The sequence below is a fragment of the Penicillium taxi genome (assembly GCF_028828555.1).
Source record: "Penicillium taxi strain IBT 34144 chromosome Unknown utg000004l_segment0_segment0, whole genome shotgun sequence".
Taxonomy (NCBI): domain Eukaryota; kingdom Fungi; phylum Ascomycota; class Eurotiomycetes; order Eurotiales; family Aspergillaceae; genus Penicillium; species Penicillium taxi.
Window position 1 is genome coordinate 4,395,171 of NW_026643206.1, and position 24,994 is coordinate 4,420,164.

At 45.7% G+C, this 24,994-nt stretch overlaps 7 protein-coding genes across 7 annotated transcripts; 1 reads left to right on the forward strand and 6 right to left on the reverse strand.

Annotated features, from left to right (window-relative positions):
- Nucleotides 1-1,972: 1,972 nt before the first annotated feature.
- On the reverse strand, nt 1,973-2,320 carry N7495_006510 (uncharacterized protein; the record flags this gene model as incomplete). Its single annotated transcript, XM_057209161.1, has 1 exon — nt 1,973-2,320. The coding sequence occupies one exon, from the start codon at nt 2,318-2,320 to the stop codon at nt 1,973-1,975; it is 348 nt and encodes a 115-aa protein (XP_057062935.1).
- A 2,386-nt stretch (nt 2,321-4,706) lies between these two features.
- N7495_006511 (ATP-binding protein) lies at nt 4,707-6,123 on the reverse strand (the record flags this gene model as incomplete). Its single annotated transcript, XM_057209162.1, has 4 exons — nt 4,707-4,896; nt 4,949-5,256; nt 5,438-5,961; nt 6,042-6,123. 4 exons carry the CDS (start codon nt 6,121-6,123, stop codon nt 4,707-4,709), a joined length of 1,104 nt encoding a protein of 367 aa, XP_057062936.1.
- Nucleotides 6,124-8,173: 2,050 nt separating this feature from the next.
- On the reverse strand, nt 8,174-13,781 carry N7495_006512 (uncharacterized protein; the record flags this gene model as incomplete). The annotated part of the gene is made up of 7 exons (XM_057209163.1): nt 8,174-9,181; nt 9,240-10,269; nt 10,322-11,805; nt 11,855-12,066; nt 12,124-12,445; nt 12,526-12,774; nt 12,858-13,781. The coding sequence occupies 7 exons, from the start codon at nt 13,779-13,781 to the stop codon at nt 8,174-8,176; spliced, it is 5,229 nt and encodes a 1,742-aa protein (XP_057062937.1).
- Nucleotides 13,782-15,313: 1,532 nt separating this feature from the next.
- On the reverse strand, nt 15,314-15,858 carry N7495_006513 (CENP-S family protein; the record flags this gene model as incomplete). The annotated part of the gene is made up of 4 exons (XM_057209164.1): nt 15,314-15,443; nt 15,533-15,566; nt 15,644-15,767; nt 15,823-15,858. 4 exons carry the CDS (start codon nt 15,856-15,858, stop codon nt 15,314-15,316), a joined length of 324 nt encoding a protein of 107 aa, XP_057062938.1.
- Nucleotides 15,859-16,229: 371 nt separating this feature from the next.
- Nucleotides 16,230-16,793, forward strand: N7495_006514 (uncharacterized protein; the record flags this gene model as incomplete). The annotated part of the gene is made up of 1 exon (XM_057209165.1): nt 16,230-16,793. One exon carries the CDS (start codon nt 16,230-16,232, stop codon nt 16,791-16,793), a length of 564 nt encoding a protein of 187 aa, XP_057062939.1.
- Nucleotides 16,794-17,102: 309 nt separating this feature from the next.
- Nucleotides 17,103-20,771, reverse strand: N7495_006515 (DDB1/RSE1 family protein; the record flags this gene model as incomplete). Its single annotated transcript, XM_057209166.1, has 5 exons — nt 17,103-17,405; nt 17,464-17,910; nt 17,967-19,873; nt 19,924-20,644; nt 20,685-20,771. The coding sequence occupies 5 exons, from the start codon at nt 20,769-20,771 to the stop codon at nt 17,103-17,105; spliced, it is 3,465 nt and encodes a 1,154-aa protein (XP_057062940.1).
- Nucleotides 20,772-21,922: 1,151 nt separating this feature from the next.
- On the reverse strand, nt 21,923-24,066 carry cprA (NADPH--hemoprotein reductase cprA; the record flags this gene model as incomplete). The annotated part of the gene is made up of 2 exons (XM_057209167.1): nt 21,923-22,219; nt 22,279-24,066. The coding sequence occupies 2 exons, from the start codon at nt 24,064-24,066 to the stop codon at nt 21,923-21,925; spliced, it is 2,085 nt and encodes a 694-aa protein (XP_057062941.1).
- Between the last annotated feature and the right edge of the window lie 928 nt (nt 24,067-24,994).

Here is a 24,994-nt window from a genome sequence, read left to right on the forward strand (position 1 = left end):
AAGCCCTTAGCACCCAGCTCACCCTAGAGCAGCGTGAGAAATTCTCTTAGGGTGAGTATCAGGTGAGCTTAGGACCCCGGGCCTCTGGCTTAGAAGTTAGAATCTTGACTCCGTAGTCTCAAAGATAAATAAACCCTAGTTAGGCCCTCCTGTCGCTCTGGCATACTTTCTGTTCCAAGATGTCCGGTTTCGAAGATCTCCAGAGGATTGCCGTTAAACGTGCCGCACTTGCCGCATCACGTGGATTTACACTTGAGTACCAGCACACAAGAGAACAAGAAGAGAACACTATATGTCATAAAAAACTCGCACCTGCTATCATCGATAAATACGAGAATACTGTGAGAAATTAGAAGCTGTGAGTTAAAGAATATCACTAAAACCTCACCCAAGGAAATTATTCTAATAATTGGAATAGGTGGAAGATTTCCCGTAATCTACTCAAGTCCGATCCAACTACTCAGCAAATTAAGCTTTTTGATCCCTATAAGCCTGATCCAACTCTGCAGCAACTACAGCTTTTCGCTAAGGACTATTGCATCAGCAAAAAGACTCCTATCTCAGAGGTCAGCTTGTGGTAATCTCATCGGGTTTACCTCAAATTGGGAACAAGAAACTTCTAAATCTGTTCCTTGTGATGTGAAGGACGATATTCTGAATATAATTAAGTCCATGAAATCCTTACTTGGTGCAAATCTAACTAATATATCTAGTTCATAAGAACTACGCTTATAGCGAAGTACAATCTCTTAACAAAGATTCGGGAGCGATTTATGGTCACAGAAAAAGACATTGAACTTCTTCTTCATCGCCTCTTTATCAATGACAGCCATAACTATAAACATGAGAGGGAACGTGTCCAGACTAGAAGCACTCTTTTGCTCTTTGCTGGTTCGGGTGCCCGAGCAGGCGGGAACACCATGACACACAGCGAGTTCGGAATCTCCTCATAACACTAGCAGGTGAATAACAGCGACATTATCGAGCGCAAAGTTGCGAAAAAGTCCCTCAGATGTGTCCTCCTTCGATCCTCAAAAGCGTATCGGGGATAAATTCTTCGTCAATAATAGATGTGAACTCAAATCGCGCCTATCCCTTGGCGACGACGAGTGGACCGATGTCGATAATACAGGTTTCTTTTCCCCTTTCCCTCTCCTCGACTCTGTTGAACACATCACTGGATTGAAGATCCTTCCTGGTTCAATTCCCACTTTGAGCATTACTCCTTTTGGCCCAGAATCCCAGAATCAATCACCACCCGACTCGCTTGCAGTCGCTCTCTTTTGGACGACCGAAGGACGGCCACTCCAATCTTATCAGTGACCAGTTGGACTGATCTCATCCCACAATAAGGACGATGCTATAATCGCTGCCGCTATCGCGGCAAAACAGGCTAGACGGTCCCTGCGCTCTCCACCTCCACGGCAGTGGCTCCCGGACGGTGATCAAATGTGGTGATATGGAAATACAGTAGAAAGCTTATAGTGTGTAATTGGGTAGTCATGCCACTGAAGGTATTAAATTTCTTATATTATTTAAGTGTGTTTGAAGCGAAACATTCCAAGTATCATCCTTATAATACAAATGATTTAATTTGTTATAATTATATAAAAAAAATTTAATATACGATCAAATTCTACATTTATTCCTATTTTAAGTAAGATTTGAACTAAATTTATGGTGAATAGATGTAAACTCAGGGCTTCAAGTATTAATCATGGTCTAATTTATCATTCCGCGGGTTCCACAACACCCCACTAGGTTAAACTATTATTCCAGCAACCCCTAGGTTAGAGTAAACACTTGAGCTGGAGACGGTATTCAGTACCTGGCGAATTGATTATTGATGTAATGATTGTGCAGTCCCGTAGTCATTTTTATAGTACTGTATCTATATGTAAAAGTACTGTAATGGAACCATCTAGAATGGCTCCGGTAGATCTGGCAATATCTTTTATGTTGCACTAGCTATTTAAAATACCAGGGCTTCTGCTACACCTGCTGGGCCCCGTTCGCCTGCTGGACCCGCTATGCCTTCTAGGCCCGCACAGCCGGGAATACTCGTGGGACCTTGTGGACTTACAGGCCCACCAATGGATGGTGTGGTACTAGTCCGCCCTGTTTCTCTCTTGAAGCTGAATGCGTAAATGATACGGGCCATCATTAAAGCACCAATAGCAAGAGGAATTGTCTGCCCGGCTGAGTTTAAGGAATTGACTTTGTTAATGTGATTCCAATGAATTGTCATTTCTGCGGCAACGATGACTATAATACTAACTATGAGTTGTGATAGCCAATGAAGTGTTCTAAGTCGGATCATTCTTGAAAGATTTAGTTTTGCGGCTGTGTATTGGTTGCGGATTCTTCTTAATAGAGAACATACCGTTTGTCTTTACCACGACTATCGCTTTCCGTACCACTTTGAATACTCTCCGTGTCCATGCTGTGGCTTTCGATATCTTCATTTCTTTCAGATATTTCATCGATTTTTGCGAAGGCGACATATGAAACCACTGCAATAGCAAGAAGACACGAGTTCAATAGTACATTGCACACCCGAAGAAGCGTACTGTCCATTGTAACTTTCGCAAAAATGAAAGCATATGGCTTGCAGTCGGAGGACTCTTTAAGGCTTCCTGTGGTCCAAAACCACACTTGAAATGAAGATACCGCAGCAAGCACTATATATGTGAGCTGATCACTAAACCTGCTCGCTTTTAATGCAGGCCACCTTATTGGATCCCATAGTGGTTTGAATCGAGTAAGGACACGCCAGATGAAGAGTGGTACGAGAAACATATAGGCACCAAAGCACAGCAACAGCGCGATGTAAATATCAAGAGGCTCAATGGTTGATTACGAAAGCTAAATGAGAATCGCGAGAAATTCGGCAGCAACGAAAGAATAATTAGTAAACCTAATTCCAGTGATTTCCTTGTATAAGCCAAGTAAATCAGCGAGAACCAGGCTAAACCATTGTAAATAAAATCCCACTCTTATTCCGAGTCCGTACATATCTGGATTTCCTTCAATACTACATGTCGACATGGTAATGCTCTAAACTTCTGAGTTGGTGGGAAATTTGGTAACGAGTCCATAATACTGATAATCTTTCTGAGTTCTAGTCGAGACTTAAGCTGAGGGATGGATGTCCATTACGCTTGGTGTTTGAGCAGCATAATATCGGTAAGACAGGGTGTGTGTACCGATGGCCAATAAATGCACATTATTCGACACATGATACTGGTTGCCCGAAATTTCGTTAGGTAGATAGGCAGCCAGCTGAGACCAAGAGCCGTCCTGATTCCCTACACCTCGCATTCGTATTCATCTTATGCTAATATGATTTCGGTTTAGTTATCAAATAAAATTCATATCATTATAGTGTCTAAATGTGGGCTGGTTAGTTACACCTCCCTGCAAATGAAAAACAGCACATCATAGTTCTGTCTGCATGACCAAGAGATAGGGCAGCCCTGCTTATTCGCCCATATCAGAATAGACATGTTTTGGGCTAGCATCACTGGTGACGTTGCGGTTCGTTTAAGGAAGCGTAAATAGTTCCACGATGTAAATTATTCCGAATATTGATGATCGTAAGCCTGGTACATTCGGCCTCTTTAGGAAGCTTAGTTTGGTGCCCTCCCGATATGGCCTCTTAAAACAATGATCATTCTTAGCATTAAGGCCAAGTGTGTCGACATTGAAAAGTGGTAGCTGGCTCCCGTGAACTCCACTCAACCACTGACAGAAGCAACTGTGGAGGAGAGTCTTTGTGCCAAACCCCCAAACACGCCGCCATTGACAACCCAGTGAGGAGTGGTTTTCGTGTTGTCGTGGTTCCGTGAGAGCGGGGGTTTCCGAGTCCAGCGACAATTGAGAGCCTAATTCAGGGAAATAACATCGTAGCTTTTACGACTAGGTGCTGTCTACGGTCTAAGGACAAGCACGTTCACAGAGACAGAGCTGCCGGGGCTGATCCAGCAGAAAGGGGAAAAGAAGGAGGAGGAGCAATTTAGCAAGATAGTGCTAGCTTTTTGTACCAGTCGCCCGAGGGCAGTCGGAGAATCTTGTTAGAATTTGGGGGATTTGTTAAAAAAGGCACCTCGTCAATAATGATGCAAATTTTGTAGCTAATGATATGCATTTGTTGATTTTACTTCAAGTTCATGTCTAATACAACTAAGCCAACTTCAATGGCAGACTTATAACCCAGCCAGCCAATCAGAATACTAGAGGTGAGAGCACCAACGAAAGATCCACCCGGCATGGTTAAAGAGACACCGCCATGAGTGGATGGGGTAGGGATACCACAGCAACCATCTTCCGTGCTGAGCTAGTTGAAGACTATATCACGACACCAAGGGGAAAAGATCTACCACAATTTCGTTTTTGTGATCTCGAATCTCCACAGCCGAGAAATCGACATAGAAAAATCCGCGCCAGAGCTTTGAATAAGGGTAAATATCCCGTGGCAGAGAGGTACGGCAATCAGCAATTATCCAGTCATCAAGATGGCCGTTTTGTATCCAATGATAGTAAGTCCCCCCAGGCAAAAATCTCTCGCAGTGCTCTTTTACATGATCTCCCTCTCTGAGGATTTCTATCCCCCATTTCTTTGCCCCAATTCGAAAGTCAATTTTGCCAAATCCATCTACCGACCATTCGCTACTAACATCCATTGAATATCCGAGGACCACATGAATTTATCGATAGAATTCATCTTGATACGTAGCCTCTACCGGCCGATTTACCGCGCCGATCCCAAACCGCTTCACGGACCTGAGGTTTCGACGAGAGAATTGACGCAGGACAGCCTCTGTGAGGGCATGAATTGTTGGGAAATCGGCATCGGGGAAATTGGCGTGTTTATCTTTGAATTTATACTCAATAAACCTATTCTATGTTATGGAAAGGTGAATTTAGATCAGAAGAGACTAGTACTCACTTAGCATGTAGCTTAGTGGGAATTATGCATGTCGGTTCTTTGTCAAGTTGTAAAAGCTCAGCATGGAGCCAGCCCTGCTCATAACATTGCCGAATTCCTTCATTGTTGTCCCGCTCGATGCTTCCTTCAACTAAGACTTTTCGAAGAATATCCGCTGATTGCGGTGTCATCTTTCCCTCGGACGGAAATGACCGCCCTATCGCAAATTGATTTAAGTAGTCGAAGAAGGATTGTGGCTTATCCATCTCCACGCGGATGTCTGCGGCAGAAATCTCCTTCTTCTCGTGCTTCAAAGCCGAGCGAAAGACCTAGACCAAATAACAGCCATTAAATATTTTATAGACATCTGAAAAATAAATGAAGCATACCTTCAAATAACATAACAGGCCGTCCACAGCGCCAGGATGCCCGTTGGTAAAGTCAAAAAAAATAGTCATATGCTGTGTGATCAAGCAACAAAGAAGAGCACTGATTACAAGCCCGAGAGACAATATCGTCAAATTCGTCACGGGTATAGAAAAGCCCAATATTTGGGGAAAAGCTCATGATCGACGGAGTCAGCGAGACTCGTTGAAATGCGCCGATAATGACGTTTGGACTGCCAGGTAAAGCTGACGAGGGGCCTCCTGTAGGGCTGCCGTAGGAGGAAAACAAAGCAATCCGGGTGCCACTACTCATCCCTCCTACCGACTTGATCAGTCCGAGCCATAACCCATGATCGTCGTATGACATCTGGGCCTCGTCAATAATGATAACAAGGTCTGACCACCAGAGACTGGAGTATGTGACGAATTCGTGCCCTTTCTGCCGAGCAGCTTCAATGATCATAGTGGCAAAGTGATTGGGATCCAACGATAGTTTCTTGTTCACCCAGGACGGAAAGAATACCACGGGGACATTTTGACGCTCGTAAAAGGCACACAAAAGATGTGCTAAGGTTGTTTTTCCTGAAGCTGGTGTTCCGCGGCAGCTGAGCAATCGATACTCCTGCAGGATTCCGCTCAACTCAGCAACTGTTTTTTTCCCGTGGGCAAAACGAGGGCTCTAGAGAGATCTAGTTAGGCTCGAGAAACGAATCGGCAAAAGAACATACCCATGGCCCAGACCCAGCTAGTGTCTTGAATTTGTGTTCGCTTTGGCTGCTGCCGAGGAAATAAACTCAACAGGAAATTCATGGTGCGAGAGTTCTAGCGGCTAATAGTCAGAATTTGGTAAGCAGAGAGCTGAAGGCAGGTGCGTAAGATAGAGGAAGCCGCGACAGTAGAAGGTTATGTACGTAGTGGGGCTAAATTTATCATGGCGGGCCGGGCCGGGGAGACTAACCCAAATGCGGAAACAAAAGCTAGTGAGGAAGGGAATATTTTTTAGCAGTCAAGGGGATAGTTTCAGGTTTCGCCAAGGCGCAAATTTGGACGATTTTGCCAGTCAAGGGGATAAATAGATTGAACACACATATGGATGAGAACTGACACACACCCACTTTCTCAATCTCATCTTGATGAATACTGTCCACCTAATCTGTCTGACCAGGGGCTCAGGAAAACCTTCTTTCTTCTCAATACAACTAGTGGTAATGGAATCTTGGAAATCGTAACATACGACGCATTCTGAACTCGAGAACGTAAAAAGATTTTTGACCCTCCAACCCCACAAAAGGCGTTGAAAACTAACACAATCCATTACCAAAACCTCTATTACCGAGTCCAATCCCCATATCGTGTTGAACTCCAACACAACATCAAATCTCCCTAATGTGTTAAACTAATACAATCGCAACCCATCACTATAGTTGAAGCAGTGTCACCTCCCCCAGACCAGTGTCTCCCACTTCTCCCGCCACTTAGCTACTATCCAGCTGAAGGCGTGATCGATAACGACGAGGACGATGGCGGATAACCCATCAACCAAGGTACATCCATCCCAGAGACCAATATAATAGTCACGATCCCAAAGATCGCGAGCTTATCAAACACAGCGAATAATATCAGAATATGGACCTCTGCAGTCAAATATGGAATCACGCAAGTCTCGCTTGACAGACTGATTGACAAGGCCCTTGAACGCCCTATTAAGGGTACAGAGAACCACACAAAGTGGCGATATTAATCCCAGATTCAATTGGAGAGATTCATTGCTCAGATATGCAAGAGATTTGCCGACTGTTGGCTCTTGATGCAGGGGAAATTTGGCTTTTGCCTATTAAATGGCTAGAATCAAGTGCCTAGACTAGATGGAATCTGGATGTACTGCCTTCGTGACGGCTGTTGGGTTAGTTCTGGACAATTGGGAGCGCTCAAGGTCTATTATTTTACTATATTAGCCTAGGATGATTTTATCCCTAGTTACCAAACTCTTTCCCGAGTTTGGTAAGCATGCGGCAACAGTTTTTCATGGGCACAGGGCCAAATAACCCTGAGTTAAGTGTGGCCACCACTAAGGGTGACATGTTGTCAGGTCTCAGATGATTTGTCGTTGGAGGAAATGTGATGCTTTGGGGGGCCACGACTGTATTATTATTGAATTTGTGTCCACATTTCATCTTTCGCGGCGTCTACATTTTTAGAACGATGCGGGATATCAGATGCATTTAGAGGGAGAATCGATAGCGATTTGGCCGTGTCTGATCCCTCGTTACCGTTGACCTGTGCCGTATTATCGACTCATTGTCTAGTATTTAATACTGCCCCTATTTCCTGCTTCCTATCTATTATGACTTAGACGCCTGTGGCGAGGACTATTATGACCCCTGAATTGAGGCCTTCTATTTATTCTTCTTCTCTCATCTCCTCATGTCCATCACATCCTGTGCTCAGTATAACGCACCGCACTTTGCACGTTGAAAGCCTCTATAGCCACACATCGATCGACGACTTACTGCAGCCATTCGCGAAGCCACCAATCCAGGCATTCACTCAACAAGCAGATGCATACACACTGAATATGAGGGAAAACAAAAAGATACTCCACCCCATCAAATTTGAAAATCAACTACATTTTTAAACACATATCTAAAGACCGAATTAACGTAAATTCAATTAAATAACACGATCACAACACTGAGAATATATATATGCCCTTTCTTTCCACACCCAGAATAAGTAACTTAGCGTTGGATAGGTGGTAAAATAGGCAATTCAGGCTTATTAGACTCGATTTGAGTAGCTTCAACACCACTCTCCAGTCATACATAAAATCAACCGTTGGTAGTACTGTTCTGATCTGTAATTACCAGTACAGAGGCGCCCGATCGAGGGAAACCATCTCGATCCACTGGTCAAGCTCGTTCATCCGGCTCGAAAAAGATTCGTGAGCAGATTCCACCCTATTGCTGATAAGTCTGGACGATGAACTCATTACTGCCAACCTCTTCGTGATTTCGTTCGCCTCAAAAAGGCTAACGAGTTTTCTCTTTGCAGGTCGCTTCTGAGCCCGCTCCCGGCAAATTCGGACTAAAATGTCTTCGTCTGATTCTGTACCCTTGTCTTGAAGGAGATATTTCAGCTCACGATCAGCTATATCAGGACAGAGTGGCGGATGGGAAGTGATTTTGTTAACCCATTTATCCACTGCCATCTCAAGAGGTGTGGTTCCCACTGCGGATTCACGGTACAATAAATCAGGACGGCGATCAAGGATTTGTTCTAACACATAAGGAAGTCCTTGCTTGACGACTTGGTGAGTTATAGTGTTTCCTAATCCATCGAAGACATCTAAGAGCTTTTGGTCTGTGGAGCTGGCTAGATCGAGGACTGTGGCCACTATACTTGCTATCTCACTAGACTTCTCGGTGAATGAAGACGATAGTGACTGTAGCCAGCGACCAAGGGGTGTTCTTGAGCTCTTACCGGCACGCTCAATTAGCATTGTCGAGACGTGTTGCTTGTCTAGGAGATTGACAAGCTTTTTCACGCCTTCACTTTCTAAGTGAGGTTCACCTTGAAGCTTAACGAGACAGTGATGAAGAAGATTTTTTGCCTTATTGTCACGAACGGCCTGATTTGCTCCTGCGGAGATCAAGATCTGGGCAAATGCGATCCGGTGAAGCGCGAAGGCAAGGGCAAGCGGAGTATACCCTTCCTTAGATCGAACTTCCAAACATTCTGGGTGATGATCAACCAGATACCGTACTAGATGCTCCGAATTCTCATTGATATCACACAAAATGGCGCAATGAAGCACAAGATTATCTGTTAAAAAAATTAGAAAAAAGTACTTCGAGAAATTTCCCATGGCCTCTAGAGATCCGCTGAACATAGAGTTGGCACCACCCTTCGATTCTTGATGAAGTGACTGAGCTTTGCCTCCCGTTATATCCAGTCGGATTGATCAGCTTATAAGAGTGGTGATACATACCTCCTGCTTGTAGCCAATTATGCACGGACCCTTCCACGCCATGCTTAGAACGGGTAAGTCTTTTCACACCCGCATTGTCAAGATGCGAGTTAAGATAACCAATGTAGTAACGAGCTGGAGCGGTGCTAAGGAAGAATTCGGTGCTCGCAAGGTTTCCTTTCAGAGCTGAATGCAAGAGAGGTGAGGTCACATCCTGTAGCTCGGGTAAGGTATCTCGATTCATCTTGGCCCAGTCGGAGCGCTTTTGGCCGCGGACTGATAAACCTTGGTAGGAAAGACCATCTTGCTCAGGTTCAACATCTGAGTTCATGCTTAGTATAGCAAGTGGAAATCCAATTCCAGTACTTTGAATAAGCTTGGCAAGACACTCAGTACGGCCTAGCGAAATAGCAAGTCGAAATTCATCCTCCGGAAGCCAGGCAATCACCTCATCAAACTCAGATTCAATGAGAATGCGCATCCTCATCTCCAAGATAAAGTCCAAAAGAGAGATATCGTTCTTATAGATAGCAAACATCATGATGCTACCCTCAGTTTCGGCTGACTTAAATCCGGAAATATCCATTGAAAGCTGTTCACTCATATACCCAAAAATGTCAAAGCATCTGTTCAGTGCAGCAATAGGAAACACATCGCTTTCGGCGTGAGTTACCGCTTCTCCAATATTATCATGAGTGAAGGTATCATCATGAACAATGCTGGTGATTGGAAGTTCTTCATCTTGGTAGTCATCATTCTCTATATCGATTTCGAATCGCCGAGTTGTGAATGTCGGTTTATATTGAGTACCGATGATCTCGAGAATGGATTTTGCGACATCAAGATGACCACGCAAGATAGAGATAGATAGGCATGTTAGCCCACGGTCGTCATTAACAGCGAGCTCAAGTGGTGGGTTTGAGGACCCCCAAAGCCCTAGAGTTAGCTTCCGTATCGTATCAATATCTCCGTTCCAAGAGGCTTCAAATCTTCAATTTCGGTTAGTCATATAGATCCCACATTTAAAGCATGGGCACTTACAATTCCAAATATCCTTCACGGCCATATGTAGTGCTAGATGTGCCGTGAAACTTGAATCTGATTCTAAGAGGATCTTTGACAGAACCATCCTCTTTATTATCATCACTGTTTCTAGAGCAAGCATCATGGCCCCGACTCTCCTTCTCTGGGTGAAGCTCAGAGAAAGTTTTCGCCCCTCTTTTCAAAAGTTCATTTTCGAGAGCCGCGTACTCTGAAATCAAGCGGGCGATCACTTCGTATTTTTCAACAGTTCCTTCTTCATCAGCTTGACGAGCTATCGCAGTGTGGCTCTTCTCGGCGGATAAACTGGTTTGTCGTGCTCTTTGGAGAATTCCCTTCGCAATAAACATCTTGTAGCTCCCTGGCTGGAACTTGGCAATATATGATTCGTCACCACCTGTAAAATTCATAGGGCTAGATATCCGGCATCTCCTGTCAATCCTACCAGAATAAAACTTTTTGAGTCTTTCTAGAGTCTTTCGCGTGGTCTCCAAAATTGTCTCGTGGTCATTGAAGTATCTTACTTCCGTATTTATATTGACACCACGGGCAATAAGGTCAATAGCAAATGACGGAAGATATTTTGTGATAGCAAACCAGATTGGCTGCCAATGATTGAAATTTGAATGTTCGTCGAGTGGATTTCGCGGAAGGTATCTCTTGATAGCATTCAGAATCTCGCTGAACTCAACCTCTGGCTCTGCACCTATATCCAATAGCCTTGTTGCAAACACAGGGTTATTTGCACGAAGTGCCATTACCAGTACTGAATAGAAACCTGGATTGTAAAGGCCAATTATCGAAAAGTGATTCAGAGCCCTTTGTACAGCTGGCCTATCATTTTCAAGGTAGGTATCAAGAAGCTCCGATTTATCTGAAGCAGCAAGGTAGTGAAGTGGTGTTTTATATTCAGCGTCTGCTTGGGCAACTGATGCTCCGAGCTGAAGAAGGGTCTGTGACATCTCACGAGCTTTGTGAAGTGGCAGTGTAAGAGCGAGAACGAGATTCAGAATTGACTGGTTTTCGGAGTCGTACACCGTTTTAATCGGTATTGAAACATCAGCTTTGAAGGATGTGACAAGCTCCTTCACAACATCGGTGTGACCATGAAGTATAGCAAGGTGCAATGGAGAAACATGGTTATCCCATGTAGTAGCGTTGATGTCGTAGATATCTGGCTCAAGTAGATTTTCCTCTGTAGCATCATCAATTCTCTCAACTTTGATATAGGAGTCATCGTCTTCATTTTCACTTTCTTCGTCTTCTTCACTGTCCTCATTCTCACTTTCTTCATCTTCCTCATTATCCTTATCTTCATCCTCTTTGTCTCCGTCGCTGTTTGTGGCAAGCAGTTCATGATCTTCTGGCTTTTTGGGCTCTGTCTTTTGTGCCTCTTCGTTTTCGCTACTCTTCTCAAGCAAAATTCGAATGATCTCGATGTCTCCTCGAGCAGCGGCAAGATGAAGAGCAGTTCTTCCGTCGAACTTATCTCATCAGCAAATGTCTTGATACACAAGGTAGAAAAAAACTTACTAGGCGTGAAATGAGCCGAGCACCGCTATTAACAAGAGACTGAACAATTCCAGGTGTTGATGAAATACAGGCCAAATGCAAGGGTGTCCGACCTGTTATGTCACGTCGATTTGGGTCACCACCATCTGCTTCTAGACACGCTTTCACACCCTTCATATCATTCAACACAATTGCATGGCATAGTCTCTCAGTATCGCTGATATATGCCATTTCTGGAAACAAGGTTAGCTATTTGATCCAGCATGGATGGGCTTATAGGGGCTAGATACCGATCCAATCAGTATCATTGATGGGGTTAAAGCTTCCAATCTCTTGACGACCAGGATCATTTTGAATAAAGGAAATCTCTCCCGAAACATAGATTTTGCTTTCTTCCTCAAGAACTTTGGTTTCTTCCTCCGTGACTGGCTTAGGACAAAAACCGCAGCAATCATGGAAGATATATTCTGCGTCACCAAAAAATGCTGGATGACGGTGAAGATAAACTCCCCGGTTTTTTGGTTTGTTCCACTGAGCATTCAAAAGTAAGTCTTTGGCGTAAAGCAACCTTTCAATATTTTTTGCGTGGAAACGTTTGCCATATGGAATTGTCTGTCTGAAAGTCAGTATATAGTAACCTATCTAAAGATTCAATGTTTTTGGAAGAATCTTTTTGAAAGGGTAGCTCGCACAAAAGTATGGTAGCTCGAGACTTGATCTTGTTCTTGCCAGTCAGGAACTTCGTCATCCCATTGGTCTTTGATGTTCCCCTTCAAAGCTCCCCGTGAACGTCGCATTGTGCCGATATTACCTGCTGGCCGGCCACGCTCGATGCGCCTTCTCAGCTGATAGTTGTCTCGATCTTCAGGCTTAGGGAGTTTTTCTAGCACTAGGAGTCTTGCAAGACCCTGAGTTCTAGTAAAGCTTCGCTCGAAAATGGTCTATGTAATATATTAGTCAAACCTTCATACAGAGTAGTCGCAGCAGCGGTCTATTTAGGTTAGGAATAATAGATCCATCTTACCGGGTCTATTTTTGAACGGTCTAAGCCAGTCCAAAAAACTTCAAATCCTCGATGCGAATATTTTGATAGTCGATTTTCGTATGATGGAGAGCGCCGGGTCAGGTCTATCTGGTTGACCTGCGTGATAAAAGCTGCAATAGCACGCGGCGAAGCATAGACCTGTTGACCATCATAGGCCACACATGAAACATCCACATCGAACCCTGTAAGTATCTCAGACAAGGATTGATAGATTCGAAGAACAATCTGTATATGCCGATTTGGATACTGCGAGGCAATTGTGATTGTGTTCTTTGTCCTGATCGTTGTTGTTTCGTAAAGAATGGTGTTTCGGATCTTATCTTCGATTTCCATAATCTTTGTAAGAGCTTGTTCATCGGTCATACCATATAAGAAGAGATCCACATCAGAAGCCGGAGTAAACACATCATGGTAGTATTTGCGAAGACTACGCTTGGAACCGTGATATTTCTCTGGCACAGGTAATAAGGGAGTGACAACAGAACTGCCAGCAGCAACTATATTCGTCCAGTCTATATCATTCAATGCACCTTCTGTGAAGATATTGAAGTTGTTTTTGAATTCGGCCAATGTTGTTACCACTGCTTGTGAGCCATTTGGCTTCCGTAAATCATTAGGTAAAGGAAGAATGTATTTTTCTTTCTGCTCGGGTGTTTCGGACGAAAGTTCTCGTGCTCGAATACGAATATCTGTAGAGCCAGACTTATCATATAGGGGGACGACGTTGAGATGAGGGGTTTTCAAAATCGAGTTTGACGGGTCTTGCGCATATATCCTACGCAGAACTGCATCGTAATTGTTGAACTGGATAACCAGGTCCGCCATTGGGGGATCGGGGTTTGAATGAACATAGTTCAAGAATTCGCGGTGTTTCACTGGAAGATGGGGTAATTTGAACTCCATGTTTCCAAGAAAATATTGGTTGAATGAGTTATTCTACGGGGGGAAAAATCCAAGTTAAATGAAAAAGAGCTGAGTATTTATGACCAGTTGATAAAAGACTTTAATATTCTCCACTTTCAGACACCAATCATCATTTAGTATCATAGGCAGCAGAGGCTGCCTATTTTTTATTGAGTTAGCCCGCTTACTTATTTAGGTAATTCACTATATTTAAAAGGTGTTGTTGTGTTTTTTTTGCGGAGTTAACTACCAGATGCGGGATATGGGTGAGCTGAGGTAGACGCGTACAGAATCTATAATTCCCCAATATTCTTCGTTTTCGGGGTACAGACAGGGTAAATTAACGGCGATCCGGGCTCGTAACTGTCAACTTGTGCGAGGAAGTAGGATTACAAGAACCAATCAGAAGACTTCACAATCTCAAATATGTGTGTGTTTGCAGCAGTAAATCTAACGGCTGTGAAGAGCGCACGGAAGCTGACTAATAAAGCGAAATAGACTGAAATAGGACTGTCCATTTGACTATGTCAACTTGGGCGAGGAAGTGGGATTACAAGAACTGATTAGCGTCAAAATTCATTACAGCATTCATGGGCGCCCCGGAGAAGTATGCGAGGGCAAGAGGATTGCCCTACCTGGGGTTAATTTATCTTTTGATCTACAGAGTAAATATTCTAGGGCAGGGGGGCTAAGCTCACCCAAATCACCCTAACGAAGTTTCCCTCGCTATTTTAAGGTGAGCTGGGTGCTGAGGGCGCATGGACTATTGGTCGCGTTTCATAGATGGCTTAATTACAGCTGAGCGGACGGGAAGCCCTGTTCTCCACACCCTGTAGTCGTATATGATAGAGAAGTTGGGAATGTGACACATAGACCACGGCTGTTAGTCAGTTACGTGTCAGCTGAGAAATGAATGAGTGCTGCTTTAGCGTCGCGCGGCTAAGGAACTGAGTGAGTGCAGCGGAAAATCTGACGGTTCAAATTCACTTCTTATTCAAGTCATCTATCGAGTCTAAATGCCCAGCTTGCGAGATAGACCTGCAACGAAAAGCTATGGTAATGGCAGAAGACATTCCAGAGGTCAGTCTTGATATTTGATGTCTCTTATCCTGGGAATGCACTGGTAATCAGCGTCCGAAGCGCCCTTCCCACACGCTCTGTCACTAGCTCCCTATTCGATTCGGAGCTGGAAATGGCAGTTCTGATAACCCAGAAGAATTTGACACAGATCCAAATGCAATAATGAATGACTCTTGGAAAATACAAGTCTTTCATAGAAAGCCACAGATAAGGTTATCCCACAAATTCTCACAGGATTCGCTAGAATCAGACACCATGTATCAAAACAGAGCGCTTAAACGATGATGAAAGTGCACTCGGTCGAAACTGAGGAAAGAACGAGAACACAATAACACCAAGATGATCATGTAAACACAATTCAAAACGGTGCAGATCGAACTCGGCTGTTACGAATAATGTATCTCCATAGTGATCTAGTAAGATCACAAAGCCATCGAAGGGTATCATTGCATTTAAGAGGCTTCTTTCTCTTGATTGTTTTCTCGAGATTCAATATATGCGCGGAGGATAGCATTGACTCCTTCGTTGCGACGACCCAGCATCATCACATCAGAGATATTCACTTTAGACCGCCCAGCATGTCTGATGAGAATTAATCAGTATCATTTGGCGTAACAGGATCTAGGAATAAATAAAGCCAGGTCTTTTGGACGGTCCTAGAAGAAACTCACTTGGCAAATGATTCAATATCGATACTCGCTGTCTCTGTGGATGATTGTCAGTCCCATGGAAAGCCGGGACTATTAAGCTGCAGTCTTGCATAGCGTGTGAAGTGTACATACCAAGCTGTATCCAAACAAGCTCTGTCAGGGCCGAGATAAACTGAGGAGTTGTACTTATGCCAAATTTAACGGTCTCTTCATCTGTAATGTCGGTGACAACGCGCCACAGTTCGGCTTTCAACCGCTGTAAAAACCATCAGATAACAGCTGGGAGAATCACATACGTAGAATGAACTCACCTCTTCCTCAAGGCTTTTCTCGTCCGGCAGAGGCATGATTGACAGACGGAGCGTAAATGTGAAGCTCTACAGCGCGTCCCACTTGGAGCCGCTGATTGGCCTCAGACGCGTGATGATGAATAATCGGGTTAATAATATTCCGAGCCGGAAGCGGGGATTTCATCCGCATTTGAATTAGCTTAGATTAATGATCCTCGGTTCCTCGTGGAAGAAGGAAAGAACATCTGGCATCTCTTGAGCAATTTGAGCTCTCTGCCATTTCTTCACGAAGTCTGCCCCATTTTCAATTCCTCTCTTGTATGTGTCGCCAATAAGACAACTCTTCATCTACAGCTACCCGAACCTCCCCGCGGTTGACCGTCTCCGAAAAAAAAAAAAAAACAATAATACCCACAATGGCCAACACAATGGCGAACGACCAGCCAGACCTCAGCGACGTTGCTGTGGAGGCCGCGAAGGATTTCTTCAACCAGGTCTTTGGTGTTCTCATCGCAGCTGTCCAGCGTTTCTGCCGCAATCTTTACCACTCCTTCGCCGATGTTGGCAGACGCCGCTGGACCAAGGTCATCGGCAGTGTGATCGTCTACCTCATCCTGCGCCCCTATATAGAGAAACTGTTCAAGTGGCTGCAAGAGCGCGATCGCCGTTTGCAAAAGGAGAAGGAGGAGAAGCGGAAGGCTGCGCTCGGTGGAAAGAAAGCCAAGGTGTCTGCCAATTCCCTGCGCGGTGGTGAAAGTGGCAAGGTCCTTGGCGAGGTCGAGAACACCGAAGACGAACTCGAGGAGGATGATGAATTTACTGCCGAGGCTAGTGGTGTTCCTGAGTGGAGCAAGATGGCCCGTAAGCGCCAGAAGCGCTATATGAAGAACTTGGAGAAGAAGGAGGGAGGCCGCGCTGAGAAGCTCTCTGAGGATCAGATTAAAGAGTTGCTGGACTGGAGTGATGATGAGGATGACAAGAAGAATGCTTAGACGTTCTTGGCTTTCGTCACCCAAGAAGAGTTCTCAATCGCTTCTGGCTCTTGTTGGCTCGGTATAACCTGGGGAATTCGCTGGCCGGAATGAGACTATAGACTTTGTGTACGCGTTCGAATCTGTATTTATTATTACTCTGTAATCTAATCCGATATTAATTTCATGCATTGCATCTATAGTTTCTACTGCAAGAACTATGTAATGAACGAAGTCTCATTGCTTCTCGACACTATTTCACATTCGAAAAGAAACGGTCTCCTTCAACTACCCCTCATAAACATCATTGATCATAATCATGACAACCTCTCAATGCAGTCTCCGCAGTGCCTCGATGATCGTTTTGACCTCTTCGACATCGCTCGAGCCGACATCTTCCATGATCTCTAATTGCATGCTTGGACGACAGCGGAGGAACTCCTCGATGAGTTCACCGTCCACGAATCGATAGGGTGTCTGTTCCGAGCGAGATGGTGTATGAAATGCACGGAACTTGTCAAAAGGCAAGTTACCGAGCGATTTGACATGACTGGCGATTGAGTTTTGGAGGGTCATGAGGAAATCCTGGTAGTCAGGGTTGATTACGGCAAATAGATAGATGGACCCTTCGATCTTTGGTAAAGTTAGCATGAGACTGGCCGTGAATAATAATCAATGATCATGTCCTTACTGTTGCCAAGAAAGCTCGCGGAGTCACGGTGACACTTGATAGCTGGGGAATATTGATGGTACGAATTCGGTTGACCATCTCTCCAAGCGAAATCTCGCTTGTCGGAATAAGCCGAAGCCTATCTGCCTCGGTAACACCTTCGCTGTTGCGAGATAGGACTATCAGGTTGCCGCGGGCTTCGCTGACGAGAACAGTGTCTTCGCCTATGGATGCGACTGCTGTACTCCAGATAGCCTGGTAGTGGCGAGCGATTTCTACTAAGGAATCCTTGATACCGTTCTTACCCGGCACATATTTGACAAGGCAAACACTCTTCATGAGATCGGCTACAATGATCATATCATCGACGATAGTCAAGTCGACGGGTGCAGTCGAGGTACGATAACTAGCGAGTTTTACAAGCTCCATTGAGCCAAACTCGTTGCTGACAACTTTGAAGACGACAACCTAGAAAGAAGACTTAGTGATCAAAGTTGAACACGAGACCAAAGATATCTACTTACTGTCTTGACAAGCGCCGCAACAACCTTGTCACCCATCATAGCGAGCACACGACATGCGCCCTTGACTGGTAGTTCAGCAACCTGGATTAACTTGCGCCCATGATCAACTTCAAGAACTAAGATCCGCCCGCGGATAGTCTCTTGTGAGCTCTCGTCCATAAGCGCCGTACCGACAAGGAACCGGTCTTTTACGAGGTCTCGGCCATTTTGATCCTTACCGGCTGGGAGCTCAGCACGAATCACGCTCTCAATCAGTTCATTAGGATTGAGGTCCCATACGTCCAAGCGTCGGAACATTATCTCATCTGCCAGCACAAATTGACTCTTGACGATCTCGATTCCATGCTCCAGCTTGCGATCAAGAGTGCCCATTCCAAAGGCTTTCTCAGAAGGCGAGTAGGCTACTCTGCGCACGGTAGCTCCCATGGGAAGTGTTTGGATCTGGGTTGTGCGTTCCTTATCCACAAGCACGATTTTGAGCTCAGTGGCTGTGGCCATGGCGATAGATCCTGGGAATGCCTCTGTGTTCAAATGGCATATCCGAGAAGCCTCCTCGGAGTTAACAGCAGAGTAGATGATACGGCCTTCAGAGCCATAAATCAGACTAGAGTTCTCGCATGTGGCGAAGACGTTGTACAAGCCATCCCCTCTGGGTAGCTTTTTAAAGGTCGGTTGCTCAGATCCCAGTATTAATTTTTTCATGCCTGTGAGTGAATAATCTTCGTTATTCAATGAGAATGTCATTACACTTCCATCAGCCATGGACACAAAAAGTGTTGGCTCGCTGTCCTCGAGCACTTCAGCCACGAGGACAGACCGAGGAAATGCCTCTCCAGCCTCACCTAGCGACTTGCTCAGGAGTTCGGATAGGTCACTAATGTTAAGGATAGATACTTTGGCTTGTTGAGGGAATCCGGCGATACAGATGCCTGCCGGATTGAAAGGCACCGTAACGCCGGAGATCTGCTGGTCGGCGCCAAGATCCTTCTGCGTGATAAGTCGTACATCACTTCTGACATCAAGCGAAACTAAGACCTGGCCAGCGACGACGAGGACCAGATGTTCATCGTTGGCAGATGCAGCGGTGATGGCTTTCTGTGTCGGAGGAGTCCAATTAAATGCGACCATTCCACTTTCAACATCCGTAACGACCACTCTCTTTTCTGTAACCTGCAAGATTCGGCGTCCCTGGAGATTGGCGGCCAGCAGGGTGCTCTCACCCAGCGACAGCCCCAAAAAGTTCTCTAACTCCTCAACTTCTCCATCAGAGCTGAAACGGAACACACGCGTTTCGTCCACGAATGTAACTAGAAGAGTATCGAGAAAATCATCGACACTTGACACCTGCAGTCCCCATAAGTCTGTTATGTGCTCCATTTCACCCAAGACACCCATCTCCTCCATTCCGACTCCGCTTCGCACGGTTCGTAAAGTCCCGTCATCGAATGCTCCAGAACCTGTCACGATTCTAGCTTGGCCAGATGAGAATTCATGTGTCTGGCTCTCACTGTTAGGGTTACCCAAGTCCATCACCGTAAAATCCAGGATTGGAGCGATGTTTGAGATGGTCTGAATGACTTCAAAAGAGCCATCTCCGATTCGTAGTACTTGTGAATCGCCCTGGTGTGATCCGACGAAGACAATTCCACCACCTAGATAGACAAGGACAGTGGCACGAGATGTACTCCCAAGAAGATCAAGCTTCCAGTCATCGACATTGCCCTCATTGTTCAAGAGAATCATCAGAAAATACAAGCGGCCGTAGTCATCGGCCAACAGCCAACGTTGACTATCAACTTTTTCCCATGCCACAAAGATAGTGGCTTCCTCTAGATCGCGCGAGATTAGATCGTTTGCGTTGTCGTCAATATACTTAATCGTTGTTTCTCCCAGGACAATAAGTCCACCTGAATCGAATCTTAGCAAAGACCACGCGAAGAGAAATCTTGAAACTGACCTAATGGGGCTGGGATAGGAATCAAGTGAGAGGATCCCAGATCGAGTTCATGTCCAAAGACTCCTCCTTCCAGCTTCTTATCCTGAACCTCTTTGAAAGTCGCATCCGCAGCACCACTCGTGGTGGCTCGGGTATACTCCAACTCCCGGATTCTGAGTCTGATCTTCTTCTGGTGATCCTCATACAACAGCACTAGCCAAGGCAGATTGGACGCGGAATGCAGGAAAGCTGATGACCGGACGAACAATTCATCAATCCGTGAAACAGTGAATTCGCCCAATTCTCCAACCTGGGGTGGACCTGCCTCCAAGGTGGCCTGCGAGACTCGACCTTTTTTCTTCGATGGCTCTATGATAGGAATGACTACAACCACGCCCTCGTAGACCTCAAGTGTAATGAACCGTCCGCTCGGGTCAACAAGACATCGTGGATTTGTTTGAGATTCTCGAGAAGACGGCTCAGAGATATCGACATAGCTGCGTGCTGTTTTAGCTTCATTTTTTGTGCTGTCCCAGACCAGCGTGAAGTAATTCAATTGGTCTGTACCGACAAAAAGATGATCAGTCGTTGAATTTGCCGGCGTTGGGAGGCGGGCAAGCATCGTCACTTGCGCATAGATTGAGCGGGCGCTAGTGAGGGTAAGGCCATCGGGAGTGAGACTGTAGAATTCTAGACGGTTCGCTTTGCTATAGAATTGTCCAAGAATTAGTTGATCTCCGATCTTCAACAAGCTGTGGTTTGTTTTACACTCACGCGACCACCAAGCACTCTTCCTCCGAGTTTATGAAGTTTAGTTTCACAGCATGGCGAATGCCACTTGCGCGATGGATAGGCACAACGTAGGCCATATTGATGGTCGCTTTACGGCGTGTGGTTTGTCGTTAACCGTGTTGAGACCGAGCTTGCGCCTGGTTGGACCGATGCGGGGCTGAACCGCAAGGTCAGAGGAGTGTGGCGGGCTCGATGAAATAGAGGATAACTTAAAGGAAAGGGTTTTTAGATTGTGTGTATATATCTAAAAAAGTTGAGATGAAGATGATGTGGTAGGCGGGAGTGTAAAGACCTGTGTTTGTGATGTTTGACGTTCAACCTTGAGTTCCCCGATTCCAAGGGAGCCGAGACACCTCCACTCCATACCTCGGCATTCTAGCACTTTTACCTGAAGTATACCTACTGAATCGGCACCATATCATTTAGAATTTCTATTCGGTATTATAAACTCTTCTCTACAATAAATACCAACTTGACACAATCAACGAGGTTGGATCTGTTTCTAGGGGTCATAATATGAGCATTCGGTCCAAATATTTAGGGCCTTGAACTGCTGAATTGATTAAGCCAGGTGCTGGAGCCTGATTATGGATATTACCTGCTTCTTCTTCTTCTTTCACTCAAGTGGTAACCCATCATGCTACTGCCCAGGTGATTAAAATCCTTTGATACACTGTTTCGGCATACCTAAGGCTCATGTCTAGCACTTGTTGTCAGTTGAGCTCGACCAAGTTGGTTTGAGTCAACAACGAACGTCTCGATACAACCTTGAAAAAGGTGTCTGTGGCATTGAGAACGACAGTCTCGAATTGTACGATGAAGTGGAATCACTTGATACGCAAGACAACAATCTGGCCTCAGATCAAGAAAGAAATTGTGGAATCCCTGGATGGGATTGATCTATTAACAAAACCGAGACGTCGAATTTGAACGTTCTATATCATTTTTTATTCTATTTCATCATTCACCCCGCACCATAAGCAGTCGCTCCTAGCAAGAAAGAAGGTTAAGGGACCAGCAAAAAGTGTCCAGATCAATAGTGAAAGAAAGAAGAAGTAGAATAAGAAATACAAATTCTAAGGTATCAAATAACCGACAAGGCTATTTTGGAAAAAAAAAAAAAAAAAAAGCCGAACATATATGCTGGATCATCTAAACGTGACGCGGATATGATGAGAACAGCTAAAGGGGAGAAAACGGAAACAGAAGCTGCATGCAATTAGGTAGATTATGACCAGACATCCTCCTGGTAGCTTCCGCTACTCCGGAGGTGCTTGACCATTTCCTCACCTTTCTCAGCGGGCAAGCCCCGCTGCTGGGCGATTATGTGGCCGAGCTCTATATTGACCTCACGGGCCATGTTTGCGGCGTCACCACAGACGTAGAAGTTGGCCTTTTGCTTTAGCAGCTCGCTGACTAGTTCGGCATTTTGCTTCAGGCGGTGTTGGACGTAGACCTTCTCGTTGCCTTCACGAGAGAAAGCGGTGATGATCTTGAGAGAGTCGCCCATCTGTTCCTGGTATTTCTGTTGAAACAGTTAGAATTTGTTCCATGTGCAGAAAAGTGGGTAAAAAGAGATCTTACCTTGAACTCGTCTTGATAGATGAAGTCTTCGTCAGACTTGCGGCATCCGAAGAACAAAACAGTGGTGCCAACCTTCTCACCCTTGGCGGCGAGAGCAGCGCGCTCCTGAATGAAACCACGGAAAGGAGCAACACCGGTACCGGGACCAACCATGATAATGGGCTTGGAAGGGTCGGAGGGGAGCTTGAAGTTGGAGTGACGGACGTGGATGGGGACGCGGATACCGTTGTACTTGTCACGAGGACCAGAGATGGCATAGCTAGAAGCATAAGAGTCGATGGAAGCGTCGCCGTTCTGCTTCTGCTTGAGTGCCAGGAGGTAATTGGTAGTAACACCCTTGACTACGTGGGCAGCACCGGGAAGACGGACGGATTCGACCACAGCGGTGATGCTGATCTTGTCCTTCTGAACCTGAGACGAAGAGGAGATGGAGTAGTAACGGGGCTGGAGCTTGTTGAGACCTTCAATGAGCAGCGAGAATGGGACGGCGGAGAAAGGCTTGTCGGTGATGCTCTGGAGAGCCTGGGCGATGTTATAGCACTGTGCGGTGATCTTCTCGTGGAAGTAGTCCTTGTCACCTCCCAGACGAACGATTTCGGCCTTACTATTCTCATCGGGGGCAAAGGCGGCAAGAGTTGAGACGAATTGACGGGAAACGGGAGCGAGAGATTCCATATAGTAACGAACAGCGGCATCATAGGTGGTTGGGGCGGGGATGGGGACCTTGGAGGTCACGTCGATGCCCTTGATGTTGATAACAGTATCACGCTTGTCCTCGAGACCAAAAACCTTGAGGAAGCGATCGACTTCCTCACCGGCATTGGTGGGCCAGATAGCAATATGGTCACCGGTCTGGTAGCTCAAGTTGCTACCGGCGATACTGATTTCCATGTGCAAGCAGTTACGGTCCTTGACGTTGAACAATTCGTAGGATTCGACAATAGGAGCAATATACGGGTTGTGGGGGGAGAAGGGACCCTTCTCGCGACCCTCGCGGTGGGCAGCAGTGGGCTCTCCAAGGTAAACAGTCTCTTCCTCGGGCGAGGTAGACTCATCTTCAGTGACAGAGAAGACAGCTTCGTAGACGGCGTCACGTTCCTCGAGACCCATAGATTCGGTCAAAGCAGTCCACATAGGTTCCTTCCAGGCGAGGAAGTCCTCCTCCATAGTACCGGCACCGTCATCACCCTCACCAGCGGAACCAATACGAGTAGCACCGAGCTTAGTGAAGGCGGCGTCGACGTTGCGGACCATGGAGTTGTAGTGTTCATAAGTGTTGTTTCCAAGACCGAAGGCGACATACTTCAAGGAAGACAGAGGCTTGTCGTCGGCGGTGGCTCCGCTTTCGAAGGCTACATCATCACCGGTGAGAAATTGGTAGAACTCGACGGCATTGTCAGTGGGCTCGCCCTCGCCGTAGGTAGCCATAACGAAGAAAGCAACCTTGTCCTCGGGGAAGGTGTCTAGAGTCTCGTAATCATAATCCTCAATGTCGGCAACCATGGTCTTCAACCCGAAACGCTGAGAACCCTCTTTAGCCAGACGCGAGGCGTAGTCCTCAGCGGTACCAGTTTGCGAGCCATAGAAAATCACACAGTTCTTGCGAGTTTCCTCCATCTTCTCAACGATATTGCGGGTCTTACCGCCATTTGCGGCGCCATTCTGGATGGGGGAGGAGGCGTAGGGGTCTTTAGGGATGGCCCAGTAGGAGCCCTTGGTGAAGTAGGCGATGCTACCGATCAAAAGAGCCACTAAGACGATCAAATCGAGGGTGTCGAGTTGCGCCATGGTGGGAGATGGTAATTACCCAGAAGTGAATCAAGACAAGTTCTGAGATTGGAAGATGGCGTTCCCAAGAGGGGAGAGGGGGGGGGGGACGGGGAAAAACTCGGGGAATCTCAGAGAAAGTCCGCCAGATGAGGATATAGGTCAAGCCCTAAAGTATGTGCCCCCTAATGTGACAGAGTAGAAAGACCCTTGTTAAAGGAACATATGTGGTCTGATCACTCGGAGTTCGGGAAACACAAGTGGATCGTGCCGAGATGTTCGATAACAAGTCCGGCTGGCAGATATGATGAGTAAGGAAGGATAAGAGATGAACGAGTTAGAGTGAAAGAGAACTTAATTCTTCCAAGGTTATACAAATTCGTGGGGCAAAGCCCAGAATTTAATGAATTACGGTTTACCTGGGATGATCTGAATCATCTGATCTACCTAGGTATGGTTATGTCAATGTCCCCAGACATCCCTCGGGTAGGCTGCTCGGCAGGCCTTTCCGGGAGATTCTATTGTTGTCTTTACTCTACCGTGCCGTATTTCCTAGTTAATACATGATCTTAATAGTATCCGTAGATGAGGTATACCCGTTGTGTCGTTTATACTTATGACTTCGTTTGATTCCTTGATAATTGATTATTCGAGATATTGTTCGAGATAGTTACCTAGTTAATCATTAATAATCAGTTGCAAATACACCTACAGTGACCTAGGTAGCTCCCATTTCCCTCCTTATTCTCTATCTAGGTAACAGACCATGTCCAAGTGATCCATATTTCCAGCCGAGAATTATATTATATAGTCTTAAGTGGTTGTTCTGTGGGGAAACGCCATCATGAAACTCTCCTATATTTCCCCACGATCCCACGTGCGTATTGAAGTTAAAGGGTTGTTGATGTCTGGTAGAAATCGAATCAAAGCTTAGAATTGCTTCCATCTG